Raw genomic sequence first — 18,390 nt, 5'->3', positions numbered from 1 at the left:
TTCCCATTGAGGAGATCTGAAGGGCAGCTGCGTGGGCATTGTCCACGCCATTCATCAGAGACTATAAGATAGATGCCTTCGCTAAGAAGGACTCAGGATTCGGCCGTGGGGTACTCCGACATGTTTTTTTCCAATGAGGGGTCGCTTCCAGGCCCTAGTATCCCACCCATAGAGAATCCTTAACTTTGGTATGTCCCAATCTATTGGAGGATAGCTCCGCCCACTGGAGAAGGGGCGTTGGTATACACTGATACGCCTTTTCTCATGGGCGGAGCTATCCTCCAAGGCCCACCCTGATCTAGGGCCAGCCGTGGCACACGGTTTTTGGACTATAAGTTTGGAGTTAGCACGCAGAATCGCTACTTCCCTCATCAAAGAGGGGTTGGTCTTGGGGGTCTTCCCTTTTAAGTAATTGATTCAGTCCTATCACGTCACAAGACCGTCATAACCCAATCTATTGGAGGATAGCTCCGCCCATGAGAAAGGGCGTATCAGTGTATACCAACGCCCCTTCTCCTTCCACCCCTCCTCTTCTTCCTCTGCCCTGCTGAGCTTGAGGAAGTCAGCAGGATGGAGGAAGCCCCAGAGTGGGGTGGGGGTGGGCATGTGAATGAAAGGTATTGACGAAAAACAAATTGCAGAACATTTAGAACAAACTGCACTTCCAACAATTTCAGAGGATGATAGGGAAATGCTGAATAATAAGATTACCCCAACAGAGTTAAGAAAAGTTATAGAGAACTTGAAGAATAATATGTCTCATGGCCAAGATGACATACCTTCTGAATTATATAAGGCAATTCGAAATCCACTAGAACAAATAATGTTGGAACTGTTTAATGATATATTAGACAAAGGGAAAATCCTTGAATCTTGGAAGGAGGCATATATCAGTCTAATACCCAGAATTAAACTGATATATACCAGTTTAATACCTAGTATTAAACACAATACTGGGTACTGTGAATACCCAGTATTCACAGTAACTGAATTTAAACATGCCTGGGATAAACATATATCCATCCTAAGATAAAATATAGGAAATAGTAAAAGGGCAGGCTAGATGGACCACGAGGTCTTTTTTTGCCGTCAATCTTTTATGTTTCTATGATTCTACACAAGGATGAAACAAATAAACAAAAACTTCAGAATTACAGACCAATATCCTTATTAGACACAGATTATAAAATTTTGGCTGCAACTGTGGCAGATAGAGAAAAATAAATTCTAAGTAAATTTATTCATTTTGACCAGAACGGTTTCCTCCCACATAGACAAATTAAAAAGAACACAGGGATTATATTGAATGCTTTAGAATACTATGACATTTATATTAAAAAGCAAGCTGCATTTCTCTTTGTCAATGCAGAGAAAGCATTCAACAGAATTAATTGGTATTATTTTATCAAATTATTAAATAAAATGAAATTTGGTGAAAAATTTATAAGAATAATAAAAGCAATTTATGACCAAAAGACTGCATGTGTTATAATAAATGGAGATATGACAGAGAAAATAAAAATTAAAAAAGGAGTCTGACAAGGATGCCCCTTAGCTCCATTAATTTTCATACTGGCACTAGAAAGTTTATTGAGAAATATAAGAAGCAAAAAAAAAAAAGATTTGAAAGTTAAAAAGGAGGAATATAAGTTACAAGCATATGCAGATGACATGGTCTTCAAGAATGAAGAAACTGCTATTATCCTCTATGAAGAAATTGGAAAAAACGGTAGAGTCAATGCTTAAAGATTAATAAAACTAAAACTAAAATAATAACCAAAAATATGACAATCAAACAAAATGAAAAATTAGAGAATACTTTAGGAATAAATATAGTCAAAAGGGCCAGATACTTAGGATTAATACTTTCATCAAAATTCAAAAAGTGAATGCAAATTTAGAAAAATGGTCAAAACTCCAATTATCAATTCTTGGCAAAATTGCCTTAATAAAAATGAATGTGCTCCCCAAACTACTATTTTTATTTCAAACAGTTCCAAACTATAAAATGTTTTACAGGTGGCATGTAAAAAAAAATGGAACATACTATCATGCATGATGGACCTGTTCAGTTAAAAGCTTAAATATCTATAATATAGTTAGATTTCTCACAATTAGAAGATATACAAAAAAAAATGTAAACAATCTTGCTATTCCTTTCGTTTACTAGATATACAAAATAATGAAAAATTGTTGTCTAGCAATTAATTTTGGATAATCTATGGCTTATGACTGAAATGAATAAGATTAAGATTTAGGTAACAATGATATAATATAGCAATGTAAAAACTAGTAGGCTGATATTAAAAAAAGCTGTAATAATAAAATGTAACAGGAAGGTTGGCAAATGTGTAAATTGTTGAGTGTTTAAGACCTGATAGTCAAATCAAGTCAAATAGTTTTTAGATAACAGAGTCTCCGGAGAGGGGCGGCATACAAATCCAATAAACAAACAAACAAACACAAACAAACAAACAAACAAACATAGCCTTTGGAAATAATCTGAGCAGAAATTTTGGAGGCTAAATTTTCCAGCATTAATTTTGCAAGTAACACACTAATATTACTTTAATAAATGTGGCCCAGGAAATGCAATCTGTAAAGTTTGATTATTCACGACAAGGAAAATTCATTGCAGAAATGCAACCAATCTGAATATCTTACAATGGGAATCCAGAGTGTTCATGTGAGGGTGGGATTTCAAATGAGAGAGGTTCAGAAATCATATAGATTTGAAAGGTTATGACACCAAGGTTCAGCTGTCCTGCCTTTAAATATCTGGGAATGGGAAGAGGTTCGCTGACCAGACATCGACCAAGAGCAAAACTGTACATTATCTGAGATTGCAACAGTACCAACAGTGGAATCTTAACCACCATTTCAAGACGCTTACTGTTAATCTCTTCCTATCTCTAATTTAAACGCCCTCAAGTAGCCTCCCTCTGAGAGGACAGAACATAAAATATCAGGAAAAGAACTGATTAAAATTGGCCTGTCTGCCTTTCTGCTTTAACAGCTCTTTAAGATATAGGGAAGGTTCTTTGTGTCATTTAGTCTTGTTAGTTCTTGTCAGCAGCAACCAGAATTCCACTGAGAACTCAAAGAAGAATTTGATAATGATAGTAGTATAACAGGCTAGGATGTGGCGGATAGGATAATAGGATATGGCAGATAATTTCCTACTTGTACTTAATGCGTTCCCAGATGATTATAGATTAACAGGCTTCTTTCATCCACTGATAGAAATAAAATAAGCAAATTGAAAATAAATACTAAGTCATAAGAAAAAAAAATCATGGTTGATTTCAACTAAAGACTTGAAAGGGAATAGAAATGTCAAACTCGGGTCACTATTAAAAGTTTCTTCAGTCACAGTACCATATATTTTTTTCTGTATAACTGCCACTACTGGTACCAACACAATTCTCCTTGTATCTAGTGCTATTGCTTTGAACTTAATTTTTTTTTATCACACTTCCTTTCAAAGCCTTTATTAATTAAAGATCCAAACAATACTAAAATCTACCTTGTAGGTCATCTAGTCCAATACTCCTGCCCAAGTAGCTGACCTCAAAACATTTCTGATAAATGGCAGTTCATTTCATTTTTAAAAATTTCATTTTTAAAAATTTCATCAAACATGCACAAGATAACAAGTATAAATTTAAACATAAATAAACATAGTAAATGGGCATGAATAAATGGAGCACCTTACAGACCTCTTAGGAATGGGGAGAGGTCAACAGCAGACAGCCTAAGGTTAATGTTATTGGGGTTTGGGGAAGTAACAAGAGTCTGGGTAGTGCATTCCAGGTATTGACCACTCTGTTACTGAAGTCGTAATTTCTGCAATCAAGTTTGGAGTGGTTTACTTTGACTTTGTATCTATTGCATGCTCATGGATTATTATGGTTGAAGCTGAAGTATGGTAGTCATTAACAGACTTTGTAGCAGATATTTTGTGTGCTACATTTAGATCTGACTGTAGAGAGCATAGTTCTAGGTTGCCCAAGTTCAAAATTTCAAGCCTGGTGGCATAAGGTATGTTATTGCTAACAGAGGAGTGGAATACTCTTCTCGTGAAATACCTCTGGACTTGCTCAATTGTTTTAATTGATTTAATACAGTGCGGATTCCTGGCAGATGAGCTGCATTCGATAATTGATCTAGCAAAGGTTTTCTTCACTATAATTTGCAGTACAATATTACTGGAGAGGAAGTTTCACAAGATTAGGTTGACAACCTTTTTGGGAATGCTGTTACAATGAGCGATGATGCTTAGATCATTTGAGGTCAGTACTCCAAGGTCCTTGACAGAGTGAGGGTCGTCTACGAGGTCATATCCACCCACCTTGTATTTGGTATTCTGATTTTTTTTTGCCAATGTGTAAAACAGAACATTTGTTGTTGAGGTATGTAGTTGCCAATTGTTTAACTATTCTGATACATAGTCATAGAAACATAGAAACATAGAAGATTGACAGCAGAAAAAGACCTCATGATCCATCTAGTCTGTTCTTATACTATTTCCTGTATTTTATCTTGGGGTGGATATACCAGGCATGTTTAAATTCAGTTACTGTGGATTTACCAACCACATCTGCTGGAAGTTTGTTCCAATGCCACAGTGATCATATACTGATAATATACATTATTTAGATTTATATGATATTATATTTATATAGTCCTTTAAGTTCCGATATACTGATGGACATTTTGAATATTTACATATACAGTGGTACCTCTACTTAGGAACGCCCCTACTTAAAAACTTTTCTAGATAAGAACTGGGTTTTCAAGATTTTTTTGCCTCTTCTTAAGAACCATTTTCTACTTAAGAACCCAAGCCTGCAATAATTTCCCAGAGAGTGGCACGAAGGCATGGCAAGTTTCCTGCCATTCCCCCTGGGTTTCTCTCTCTGACCCACTGTATGGGAGGCAGCCTTGCGCCGGATGTATGGGAGACGCATGCTCCTCCTCACCACCTCAGAGTTCCTCTTTTTAAAAAAAAGTCTTAAAGTTTTGGATTTTTTTGATTCACCTCACCTCATCTTCTTCCTTTGGCAGTGACTGTCCTCCTCCTCTTCTTCTTCCTCCTTCTCCTCCCACCCAAATTCCAAGCTTTTACTTCTTTCCTAATTGATTCCTATGGGAAAAATTGCTTCTACTTACAAACTTTTCTACTTAAGAACCTGGTCACGAAACGAATCAAGTTCTTAAGTAGAGGTACCACTGTATATGGTTTTGTATTTTTAACAAAGATAAAAATAATAATAGCTGGAAAAAGCATTTTGTGAATTCAGAAAAAAGCTGGGAAAAGAGGCAAGGAGTTTTCAATCTTTATTCCCCTCTGGAATTTTTAAATTGAAATGAGATTTTTCTTCAGAATAATCTTTTTCTACATAATGTAACATTTAACTGCATGGAATATTTGGCATCAAATATGAAAGATTAATATATGGCTACTCCTGTATTTTAAAAAGAAAATGTATCTACTGCTGAGATAATGAATGTGGTTGTATTTTTTATGCAGTGCATACATAGTGCATACAAATCCAATTAAAATAGTGCATACAAATCCAATAAAATAAATAAAATAAAATAAATAGATTATTAAAAATTGCATCTGAACAAACTTAACCAAATGTAAACCTTGTTTGTCAAAGTGAAGCTTGAACTCAGGACTTAAAAGTTTCTTGAGACTTAAAAGAAAAATAGTAATAATTAAATACAAAAAATGGAATTTAAGTTTACTTTTATTTAAATAATAAAAATAAATAATAATAATAATAATAATAATAATAATAATAATAACAAAAACAACAACAACAACAACAAAAACAACAACAACAGAGTTGGAAGTGACCTTGGAGGTCTTCTAATCCAACCCCCTGCTTAGGCGACTTCAGACAGATGGTTATCCAACATCTGCTTAAAAACTTCCAGTGTTGGGGCATTCAGAACTTCTGGAGGCAAGGTGTTCCACTGATAAACCATTCTGACTGTCAGGAAATTTATCTTTAGTTCTAAGTTACTTTTCTCCTTATTTAGTTTCCACCCATTGCTTCATGTTCTATCCTTGGGTACTTTGGAGAATAGGTTAACTCCTTCTTCTTTGTGGCAACCCCTAAGATATTGGAACACTGCTATCATGTCTCACCTGGTCCTTCTTTTCATTGAACTAGCCATGCCCAGTTCCTGGAACTGTTCTTCATATGTTTTAGCCTCCAGTCCCCTAATCATCTTTGTCACTCTCCTCTGCACTTGTTCTAGAATCTCAATATCCTTTTTACATTGTGGTGACCAAAACTGAATGCACTATTCCAAGTATGGTCTTAGCAAGGCCTTATAAAGTGGTATTAACACTTCATGTGATCTTGATTCTGTCCCTCTACTTAACTATGTTGGCTTTTTTGGTAGGTGCTGCATACTGCTAGCTCATATTTAAATGGTTATCCACTAGGACTCCAAGATCCCACTCACAGTTACTACTCTTGAGCTATATACCACATATACTGTACCTGTGTGTTTTGTTTTTCTTGCCTAAATGTAGAACCTTACTTTTTTCATCATTGAATTTCATTTTGTTAGATAGCTCCCATTGTTCAAGTTTGTCAAGGTCCTTCTGTATTTTGCACCTATCTTCTGGAATTTTGGTTATTCCTGCCAGTTTGGTGTCATCTGCAAATTTGATAAGTTCCCCATTTATCCCCTTGTCCAAGTCATTGATGAAGATGTTGAAGAGTACTGGACCTAAAACAGAGCCTTGGGGTACTCCACCGCATACCGTGTTGCTATCCATCCCACATTTTTCTACTTCATTTAGTAGTAGGTTATGGTCTACTTTGTCAAAAGCCTTACTAAAGTCCAAGTAAACCACATTGACAACATTCCCATGGTCAACTAATTTTTTCACTTTATTTCTTTACAAGTTGTTCCTTTCTGTTTAAATCAGGCCTCAGAATAATAATGAAGCATTTAGGAGAAAAGATGCAGCCCATTAATCCAGCTGCAGATGCCAAGATAGAGAAGATCTCCACAACTACCATGTATTTCCCCTTAGTGCTCAGATAGGTAGGAACAAACAATAGCCAGACACTACAAAAGACAAACATGCTGAAAGTGATAAATTTGGCTTCATTAAAGCTATCTGGTAACTTCCTAGCTAGGAAGGCCACCATGAGGTTGATAGCAGTCAAGAACCCCATATAGCCAAGGACATTATAAAACATGATAGCTGAACCTTCATTACATTCCAGGACAATTTCATGAGACATTGAGTACACGTCTGAATCAGGGAATGGGGGAGAGGTTGCCAGCCACACACTACAAATAGTGACTTGTACCAGTGAGCAAGACAGGACAATAATATTAGCCAGCCTTTTCCCCACCCATTTCCTCATTTTGGAGCCTGGCTTGGTGGCCATGAAAGCGAGAACAACTATTGTGGTTTTCCCCAATATACAAGAAAGAGCTACAGAGAAGATGATGCCAAAAGCAGTTTGTCGCATGAAACATTTTACTTGTTCTGGTTGCCCAATGAAGAGTAAAACACAAAGGAAAGAAAACAGAAGAGCAATGAGAAGAATGTAGGTGAGGTTTCTGTTGTTGGCTTTGACAATGGGTGTGTCCTGGTGTTTAATGAAGATCCCTAACACCACAACTGAGATGAAAGAAAAGAGGAAAGCAACACTGGTCAAGGTGATTCCCAAAGGTTCTTTGTAAGACAAGAAGATTGTGGGCTTTTTAATGCACATAGTTTGGTCCTTGTTAGAGTAGTTTTCTTTGGAACATGAGAAACAGTCATCTAAATCTGGAAGAGGAAAAAAATGTGTCAGCTCAGACTTCCTAAACATTCAGAAGTTTCATATCACAGTTCCCAGAATTTCTACAACTTCAATGCATTGACTAAATTGCCTTAGAAATTACGATGACATGATGTGAAATTTTGTATGATATGATTTTATTTATAATAAATTATAATAGCTGCCAGTCAAGAATTAAAACAATATCAATAATAAAACATCATAAACAATAAAATAGTCTTGTCATATCACAGAAGTCATATCATAGTCATATCACAGAAATGGTATGCAATCGATGAAGAACATAATGACTTCATATAGTGTTCTTTGCCTTTCTCAGTTATAAGAATGCATGATCCATAATGTCTTTTAACAACATGTCAGCACTTTCCATTTGGTTACTTTTGACTCATGACAGTAAAACCCATCACTACTGGACTAAGGGAAAAAGCAAGGAGGGACTCACAAACTATTTATTTATTTATTCATTAAATTTGTATACCGCCCCTCTCCATAGACTCGGGGCAGCTCACAACAACAATAACACAATATATAATAAATCTAATAAATTAAAAAGTCACTAAAAACCACTTATTTTTTAAAAAAGCATACACACAAACATACCATGCATAAACTGTATAGGCCCAGGGGAGATGTTTCAGTTCCCCCATGCCTGGCAGCAGAGGTGGGTTTTAAGAAGTTTACAAAAGACAAGGAGGGTGGAAGCAATTCTAATCTCTGGGGGGAGCTCGTTCCAGAGGGTCAGGGCCTCCACAAAGAAGGCTCTTCCCCTGGGTCCCACCAGACAACATTGTTTAGTCGACGGGACCCAGAGAAGGCCCACTCTGTGGGATCTGACCGGTCACTGGGATTTGTGCGGCAGAAGGCAGTCTCAGAGATATTCTAGCCCGATGCCATGAAGGGCTTTATAGGTCATAACCAACACTTTGAATTGTGACCGGAAACTGATCAGCAACCAATGCAGACTGCGGAGTGTTGCTGTGACATAGGCATACCTAGGGAAGCCCATGATTGCTCTCGCAGCTGCATTCTGCACGATCTGAAGTTTCCGAACACTCTCCAAAGGTAGCCCCATGTAGAGAGCGTTACAGTAGTTGAACCTCGAGGTGATGAGGGCATGAGTGACTGTGAGCAGTGACTCTCGGTCCAAATAGGGCCGCAACTGGTGCACCAGGTGAACCTGAGCAAACGGCCCCCTCGCCACAGCTGAAAGATGGTTTTCTAATGTTAGCTGTGGATCGAGGAGGATGCCCAAGTTGCAAACCCTCTCTGAGGGGGTCAATAATTCCCCCCCAGGGTGATGGACGGACAGATGGAATTGTCCTCTGGAGGCAAGACCCACAGCCACTCCGTCTTATCAGGGTTCTGAATGCAACTCTGTTCAACTCTGTTAATCTGTTTGTCTGAAAATTCCCTTGGTTTTCACCTGCTTAAAAGTCAAAGTTTCCCCTTCTCCCAGACAATCAGTCACATTCTCCAATCAAGTTACATGGTTGGTTGCATGGTAACCAGACTCCTCTTCTCCCCAGCCATATGTTGAAATATTCTTGGTTCCCACAGGAAACTATTTTGTTTTTACAACAAACTCCCCATCTATGCCCTCCCCATTCTTTCTCCAAAATGGCCCGAGCCAGGTTCACTTCAGAGTTGACATGTTTTGGTATACATAGCCTGAACATTTGACATACAGGTTTCTACTCTAGATGAAATGATCCTTTGTATTGTTTTGCAAGTGTTGGAAATTATAGACATTGTGCTTTAATTTGAACATTCTTTTAAATCTCCCTGTCTTTTCTGTTCTCTCTCTCATACAGCTATGTAGACTGATTTCTTCAAATCTGTTGCCCATTGTATTGTGCTCTGGACTGGAGTGAATTCCACTGATGTGTGCTACTGCTTCACTTCACTCATGCTTTGTGTTCTCACATGCACAGCACAGACACTATTGTGCAGTGCTGTAACAGGAGCATTTTGAAGCCATCGGAGTCTGTAGAAGTAAGTAGAACAGCAAGGTGGGGGCAGGTTTGGCACAAATGTATATTAGCTAGAAAGCAAGAAATCCTGCTTTCTAGCTAATCTAGATTGCAGGGCCAGCTGATCGACACACAGCTGATTGTCAGATATATCGGTTCAATGGAATAATAACATTTTTACTACCAACTCAGGTGAACCAGTCCAATGGTAGCATTTAACTTCTGCTCTGGACTGTTGGGTATATGAATGGATCTCTATGGATTGTCTTTTATGTTCCCTACACTGTATTTCAGTTTACCCTATTTATTCTTGTTTGATCTCATGTTTGTGAATTGGGGCCATGTTTACCTGGGACAATCTCATGAATGTTCTGCTAAAGAATTCTATTTTAGAAGAATGCCCCAAATACCAGGAAGCCTGGTAGTATTTTTGAACCTTATTCACCTTCAGACTATAAAATATCAACTATTCTTTCATGGAATCTTTTACCTGTCTGATTGGCAATTTTCCCTTCTGGGCAACGAAGGCATCTGTAACAGCAAAATGGCTTCCCTTCTATTTTGATCTTGCTGTACCCCAAGGAGCAATGATCATTGCATAGAGAAATAGGTTGTTTCTGTCAGTAAAGAGAAATGCAATATATTTAAACATTAGCAAACTAAGATGTTAAAATTTTAAAGGAATGTTTCTTTTCCTTTTTGACTGGAATTATCAATCATTCTATGTTAGTTTACTAGACTTGGCTTACTTCTTAAAATATCGTTCTGGCATATGTAAATAGGAAAGTCTCTTATTTATCCGATGAATATCAAACATTTGGGTTAGTTAGCTGTGAAAGAGGAGTACCTTGAGTTAATTTTCTTAGGCTAATTCCTCTTTGAATTCCTGTGCATGAAGAATATTGCTTTTTGTGTACTTGATTCCTTAATTTGTACATCTGTTCAAGTGAACCTTTCAATTATCAGCTGAAATGTGTGAAGTGGACCACACTTTTTAAAAAGAATAAATGTTACCTGGTTAAAAATATTGGGCCAGACAATATTATCTGCTGATAAAGAGAGAAGGCTTTTGAGTTGAACTGATGGATCTACTTTTCCAACTTTGACCCTAAGAAAGGATAGATTTTGGAAGGTGACCCAGTTGATGATATCAAAACCAGATACAACTTTCCCATTGCGGTCAAAGAAAATGTTTTCTCCAAAACTGTTGTTAAATGAGGATTTTTTAAGGTAGTGGTGAAGCTGAAGGGAAGAACATTACAGTAATTAATAAAAGTATAAATGAATGGCAAAAATATACAGCTATATTGTTTTCAAAAGGTATTCAGTCCCAAACTAGGAAGTAGACACCATGAGTTCTAGTCCTGTCTGGGGTGTGAAAGCCAACTTGGAGACGTTTGGCAAATCACCTCACCTCAATGTGTTCCTCAATAGGAATGCAAGATATAGAGTAGCAGACTTGAAAGTGACCTTGGATGTCTTCCAGTACCACTCCCTGCCTAAGCAGCAGAAACCACACCAGAAGTGGTATTTACTCACCTTTCCTACCGGTTCAAAAGCTAGCTTCACTCAGACATACCTGTCCATGCATGTGCAAGGCCTTTTGCACCTGTTCTTTGCTTGCACCCATGGCATGCACACATGCATGTGGCTTCAAAGTGTGTTTAAATAGGACAATATAGAACCAAAGGGGGGGGGCAGGCCTACCACTGCAGGTCATTAGTACCAGTTCCACCTGAACTGGTCCATATCAACAGATTACCACCTTTGCCCATGGTATTGGACAGAAATTGCTGTCCAATCGCTTCTTGAAAACCTCCAGTATTGGAACTCCCACAATTTCTGAAGGCAAACTACTGCATTGCTTAATTGTTCTTACTGTCAGGAAATTTCTCCTTATGTCTAGGTCTTTCCATTTCTTCTTGTCTTGCCATCAAGTGTTTAAGAGAAAGAAAGTATGTTGGATATATTCTTTGCCTTGAGTTATTTCTACTAAGATTAAAGAAGGGAAAGAAATGGGAAAAAAGAAAGAAAGAAAGAAAGAAAAGAAAAGAAAGAAAGAAACAAACAAACAAACAAAGAGGGAGGGAGGGAGAGAGAGAGAGAGAGAGGAGCATACCTTCCATACATCACGATTAAAAAGCCTCTGCTTCCCACTATCAGGTGCTGATCTATGTTTAGAATAGGATATCAAGAAAGCATGTACACTATGTGCTACAGCATAGACTGCATTGTAGATACTGTAGCTTTGTCCAGTCATACTCAATTCAAAAACAGAGTTTGGAAGAGTCTCCAGTTTCTCTTCCCCAGTGCACCATTTCTGTGACTTTGAGTTTAAACTGGACTTAGAGAAAGAACAGTCAAAGGCTTGCTCCCAAAAAATTCTTGAAAAACTGTCTTTGTTTTCTGGAACACTGTTTATCATCTGAATAAATCTTTGAAACTTTAATGCTTCTTTTGATGAAATTGCAAAAGAAAGAGCACCATGGATGAAATCCATATTCCAGTCTCTTTGAAATGGAACTGAAGTGTACTCCATCTGGGCCGGGAAAATCCAAACTTTGTCTTTTCTCTCAACTGTGGCTTCCCAATATTCTGAAACAGAGATCATTCTGAAAAGAGCCATGACCTGGTTCTCACAATATACAATCACAACATTGGAAGTGCTTTTCATAATGACTTTGCATAATTTAACAAAAGTATTGATTTGTTCTCCCGTCTCATTTGAAAAAGCTATTGTTAGAAACTCCTTAATATAATCAAAGCAGATTCCATTTTGGGAAAATACAATAAGTATTTCCCTCAGAAATCGTTCACCAATTTCATTTTCTTGAAAAAGTATCCCAATCCAGGTCCACTTAAAATGGAGCAGCAGCTGGAGAATCCCCATAATTTGAAGTTGTTCATTTGGAAACATCTGATAGATGAAAGCTGTATGAATCATGTTATCTATCAATGGAGCAGAGCCATATGTGAGCTTAGGAGAAAGAGAAAATACAAAATATAGGCATATGAATTTCATATGGTTAAATCTGACTGAACCATATTGTTACTTTGATTTTCAGGCCTTATACATAACTCTTTGAGGATGTTATTTTAATTTCTTTGAAGTTAAGGGCACAAAACGGTCACTTTTTTGGGAAACCCATTGTTTCTTATAAAAAAGTTATGATGCATTGATAATCTCCAATGAGTTCTCATATGAACTCCTGTTCTAGATTTCACTGAGGGGAATGGAGAAGTAGAAGGAAAAACTTTCTAGTTTGAACAGACCAATACTATTATAATACTATTAATATCAATAGTACTCATTTATGATTTAAATGTCCGTATTGCCAAAAAGGCATTAAGAGTTGTTAACCTAGGGACTTTCGGTGGCAGCATTACTGCATAAGGAAACTGAAGAGCAGGGCTCTGCTGGTAAATCTTTTTCTTTCTTGAAGAACCTTTTGAAATTTTAACTGGAGCAGGAGGGTCTGGCTGATAGAAAGGGGACTCTCTGAAGTTGAAGAACCTTTTGAAATTTTAACTAGAACAGGAGGGTCTGGCCGATAGAAAGGGGACTCTCTGAAGTTCACAAGGCAACTGGCAATTGCCCTGTAGGATGAGGATAATCCTCTCATCTTCAACAGAAAAGAAACGGTGAATTTTTCCAGCCAAAGCAGGGATGTTCACAAAGCAGAAGTGGAGAAATGAAGATCATGTTTGGATTATTGTGGTGAGCTGTTCAGAGAGCAAGAGCCCCATTGGATATTACATTGAACATGAAGTTAGCAGAGAACAAAAGGGGAGATCGGAGAACTACAGAACTCATAACACACTCTGTGACAGCGTGGGAAAGACAGACTGAAAGACAGAACTGATAAACAGTGAGATTCTGTGCTTACTTAAAATGATAAGATTTAAACAGTTAAGTCAGTGGGCTTGTTCCAGATACAAAGGGAATAATTATTTACACAGGAAAAGGAAAAAGGAGTAGACAAAGGACATCAATGAAGAACAGAAAACTAACCAGAAACAGGTGCCACTATTGAATCCAGACAACTATGACAGCGTGTATGTGTATATATGTGTGTGTGTGTGTGTGTTTTCGTAAATTTTCACGGGTATGACGGCCAGTGCTGCTCGCGGAGCAAAGGTGTTATGTGGGTGTACCGAGGTTTTAAATTTTAAACTTAAACTTAATCAATTATATCAATTTATATCACATTAATACATTTCATTCATTTTACTTATATATCTTCCTCTTAATTTATATAGATATTTAATAATTTTAAAGTTTTATTAGTAGTTATATTTGATTACATTAAATAATTTGTAATATCTATAATACTAAGAATAAAAGCAAAAAGATTACTATCTAATCCTAATAACAGCATTGTTTCATTGATGGGACCCTGAGAAGGCCAACTCTGTGGGACCTAATCGGTTGCTGGGGTTTGTGTGGCAGCAGGCAGTCCCAGAGGTATACAAGTTTAAGGTAAATGGCATCAAACTTGATTGCAGGAAATATGACTTCAACATCAGAGTGGTCAATGCCTGGAATACACTACCTGACTATGTGTTTTCCCCCCAAAACCTTAGACCTTTTACCTTTGACCTCACCCCATTCCTAAGAGGTCTGTAATGGGCTTGCATAAGTGCACCAATGTGCCTACCATCCCTGTCCTAATGTCCACTTTTATTCATATCCATTTTATGTATATACCTATTTCTGTTATCTAACACGTGCTTGACAAAATAAATAAATAAAATAAATAAGCCAAAATGCTATTTTGAATTATTTTTTTATTTATTATAAATGAACTTTATCTCCAATATATATATATATATATATTTCAATTTCTTGTCAAATTAGTTTTTGTTATAACCTTTACAGGTTTGGAAGTTTTATGGAAATCATCCAAGTTATATTTCAAATTGGGAAAAAAGTATGTTTAAAGACAAAGAGGACTCACCTTATTTCCTCTTTTTTAAAAAAATGGAAACAAGATCCTCAAACTCATCAGAATTTTCAGTAAACCAGGACTGCAAAATATTGAAGTGTTGTCAAGCCAAATGTTATTAACGTTTTAATTAATATTAGTTTATAACCAATCCAGAAAGTTTCTTGTAAAGAGGATCTGATATTAGGATTTTTGCTTTTATCTTAAGCAGGTTTTACCTGTGGAATCTTGTAAATGCTCAGCATGTCAGCCATAATCTGAGAATTATGAGAATTGGGTCCAGCAATAACACAAATTGAGTTTTGATGGATGGTACATTTATAGTTAGGAACAAGTCTGTCATGTGAAGAGAGAAGCTCCATAGAAGCAAGGTTGGTCCAGGTTGCCATGAAATAACTATTAGATATCCCAAAGCCCAGTGTGATGTTTGGCAAGATCTGAGGATTTTCATTGATCTCCTTGACAGCAAAGACCAAGGACAAGATATGCAAGTAGTTCTGTTGTAATAAACTTCAAGGGAGAGTAATGCCTTTGTTACTATGCTTGCATTTACAAAGAGACAATTTGTTACTTTTCAATTTATTAATCTTCATTAACAGCAATAAGCAAAAATAAACTCTGAACCTCCCAAGGCCAGACATGCTGTAGGAAAAAATCTGTCCTTTCTATGCCATAAATTCAATATAGAATCATCTATTTGGCAAATAGCCTCTTTGGTATCCAAATCTTTGGTACATCAGATTCTCTTTTACAAAGTTTTATAGCATTGGAATACTTCTATATCATTTTGAAAGAATGGGTGCTTATATTCTAAAACCTATAAAGAAAACATTGTCAGCTCCTAAGAAATTGTATCTTTGATGTCAAGAGTTTAACTATACAGATGAGTTAGATTTCAACACTGTCAAGGAAAAATTCAGTGGAAGACACAAAGTCATTTCTAAATTTGAAGTAAAAGTCATGAACAACTATTGGATAGGCAACTGTTAAATCTATTCATATTTTTCACTGATGAATTCCAGGGAATTAATTTTAAAAAGTGTTATATAAACAAAACTTTTAACCATAGCCACATAATGTAAACAGCAGAAATTCTTCTGCATTGAATGTGTATTAAGTCTCTAAAATAAATTGATTAACTATAAAAAAGATGTTGAGATTTTAAAAAGAGCACAGAGAAGAGCAACCAAAATGATTAAGGGACTGGAGGCTAAAACATATGTTGAACTGTTGCAGGATCTGGGCATGGCTAGCCTAATGAAGAGAAGGGGAAACATGATAGCAGTGTTCCAATATTTGAGGGGCTTCCATAGAGAGGAGGAGGTCAAACTATTTTCCAAAATACCTGATGGTCAAACAAGGAATAATGGATGGAAACCGAACAAGGAGAGATTCAATCGGGAAATAAGGAGAAATTTTCTGACAGCAATCAACCAAAGGAACAGAAGTTGTCTTCAGATGTTGTGGGAGCTTCATCACTGGAAGCTTTCAGGAAGAGACTGGACTGCCCTTTGGAATAAATGGTGTAGGGTCTACTTTGGCATGTATCTAGAAGACCTAGAAGGCCCTTCCAACTCCTTTAATCTGTATCTATATCTAACTTTAGGACTATGTCACAGAAATTTATTTTCTGCACAGGATGCAATCTGATCAGTTATAATGTATTATATTGGAAGTACGTGCCATGGAAGCATTTGGGAATTTGTAAAGCAGAGGCTTGGGAATCACTCAGATATCTGTTAAGCAAATCCTAACAAAGTTTTATGAAGATGAAATAAAGTGGAACAAAATCATTGTCTTGGTGTTAACTCAATAATTATGATGTAAGAAATAGAATAGAATCTCTGAGAACAGAAAGGATAACCAAAAGGACATAAAAATGTATATTTCAACCATTTTTCCTTTCCCCAAAATATATTGTCTCCAGCGAGCCAGATTAGGGAAGCTGAGAATGACAAGTACATACATGGCATCATCAAGAAGTTCTTCAGCTGGAAGTCTTTTAAAGGTGACTAGATTAGACATCATGTAGATGAGAGAAATAATGCCACCAATGAGGAGATCACCAGAATGGTAAGACTTGTATTTAATACTAGGATTGTCAATTGTGCATTTAGCACTGTGGCATATGACCTGAGAAAGCAGTTTTATCACCCACAACCTGAAGAGTAGCATAGCAAATCATAGATGTGCTTTGCCCAAATGATCATCAATATGGCTTCTGGATATAGAACAACCTAACATTTTGGCTCTTTCTCTTGGATGTGCTGAATGTAGAAGCTATACAAGAAAAGCAAACTCCAACATAATGAGTCTTGATTGGATTCCTGTTTTGCTCTGTTCTTTGGAAATCCCTAGAGTCCAGAAGAGTTTAATTAAACTTGGTCAATTGCAGGGCACACTATCCTTTGATCAATCATTTCTTGCAGCCAAAATTGCGGCAAAAAGATAATTGATTTCACCCTGGTATTAAATGCTTTGTGACTTTTTGTATAGCAGTCAAAACATATTGACAGCAAAAAAACACCACCAAACCAAAAAAAGAAAAGAAAAGAAAAACACCCCAGGCTGTTCTCAAAGGCAAAGAAGACCAAGGAAAATAAATAAATAACATAAAATGAGAAAAATAACAGTTTTTTCTGCTTTGCACTGGTATAGTTGGCATGACATGAAAGCCAGTTTTGCATTTAGAGTAGGCTTCCAAAATGGAAAAATAATGAAAAGGTTTCATTATTTTTTTAAAAAAATGTTCATGGTTTTAGATTTTGTTTGTTACTTTAGGCAAAAATGCTTTAAATAATTATATATTTTGAAATCATTTTTTCTTAAAGATATTTTTAGCAGAATAGAAACAAGTTTTGAACGATTGAATTGAAGAAAAGAAAAATATAGTAGAGTAGTAAGAAAGTATCTGTTGTGGCCAATTAGCTTATTGTGCAATTAGTAATGGACCCTGAGGATGCAGAGAATGGGGAGGTGTGGTACAGGCATCCTGTGCTCCTGGCACCCAAGACTGATAGCGAAGAAGACGTGATGTCAGAGGCTGAAGAGCAACCAGAGCCTTCTGCACTTCCTGAGAAGAGTGACTCAGGAGAAGAGGAGGAGCCTCTTCTGGATGCTAGAGTGTACAGGGCCTCTAGGAGGCATGAATGGTTTGTCAGGAGGGGGTTTACTCATGAGTAGCATGGCTATTGGGCCATGTGCTCAGACTATTTAGGGTGGAATCATGCATCACTTTGTAAAGCAGTATATATATATATGTAGATTGTTCTGAGTATATATCGTTATCTTCAGGCTGGTGCTTTTGTCCTTGTGCTAGGGCAAACACACCGAGACCTGAACTCCCTTCCCTCTATAAATACTGGTGGGTGGGTGGGGAGTGCTTTATATATACAGTGGTACCTCATGATACGAACCCCTCGTCTTACGAACAACCCGAGATACGAATCCGGGGTTCAGAAATTTTTTGCCACTTCTTACGAAGTTTTTCCTTCTTACAAACCTGACGACGACGACGACGAGAAGCCCCGCCACCCGGCTGTCACTTTTTGAAACAGCCGGGGGGCTTCTCAGCGTCCTCCTGAACCCAAACACCAAACCCAAACTTCCGGGTTCAGCATTCGGGAGGCCGCTGAGAAGCCCCCT

The 18,390-nt window shown here is 37.1% G+C and overlaps 1 protein-coding gene across 1 annotated transcript; it reads right to left on the bottom strand.

Annotated features, from left to right (window-relative positions):
• Window positions 1-6,917: 6,917 nt before the first annotated feature.
• Window positions 6,918-16,770, bottom strand: LOC139153726 (vomeronasal type-2 receptor 26-like). Its single transcript, XM_070728035.1, has 6 exons — window positions 16,712-16,770; window positions 14,964-15,255; window positions 11,919-12,776; window positions 10,814-11,041; window positions 10,290-10,416; window positions 6,918-7,813 (listed from the first exon to the last, which is right to left on the bottom strand). Exons 1-6 carry the CDS (start codon window positions 16,768-16,770, stop codon window positions 6,918-6,920), a joined length of 2,460 nt encoding a protein of 819 aa, XP_070584136.1.
• Between the last annotated feature and the right edge of the window lie 1,620 nt (window positions 16,771-18,390).

Source organism: Erythrolamprus reginae, chromosome Z (assembly GCF_031021105.1).
Source record: "Erythrolamprus reginae isolate rEryReg1 chromosome Z, rEryReg1.hap1, whole genome shotgun sequence".
NCBI classification, from domain to species: domain Eukaryota; kingdom Metazoa; phylum Chordata; class Lepidosauria; order Squamata; family Dipsadidae; genus Erythrolamprus; species Erythrolamprus reginae.
This window is presented reverse-complemented; position numbering and strand designations above follow the sequence as displayed.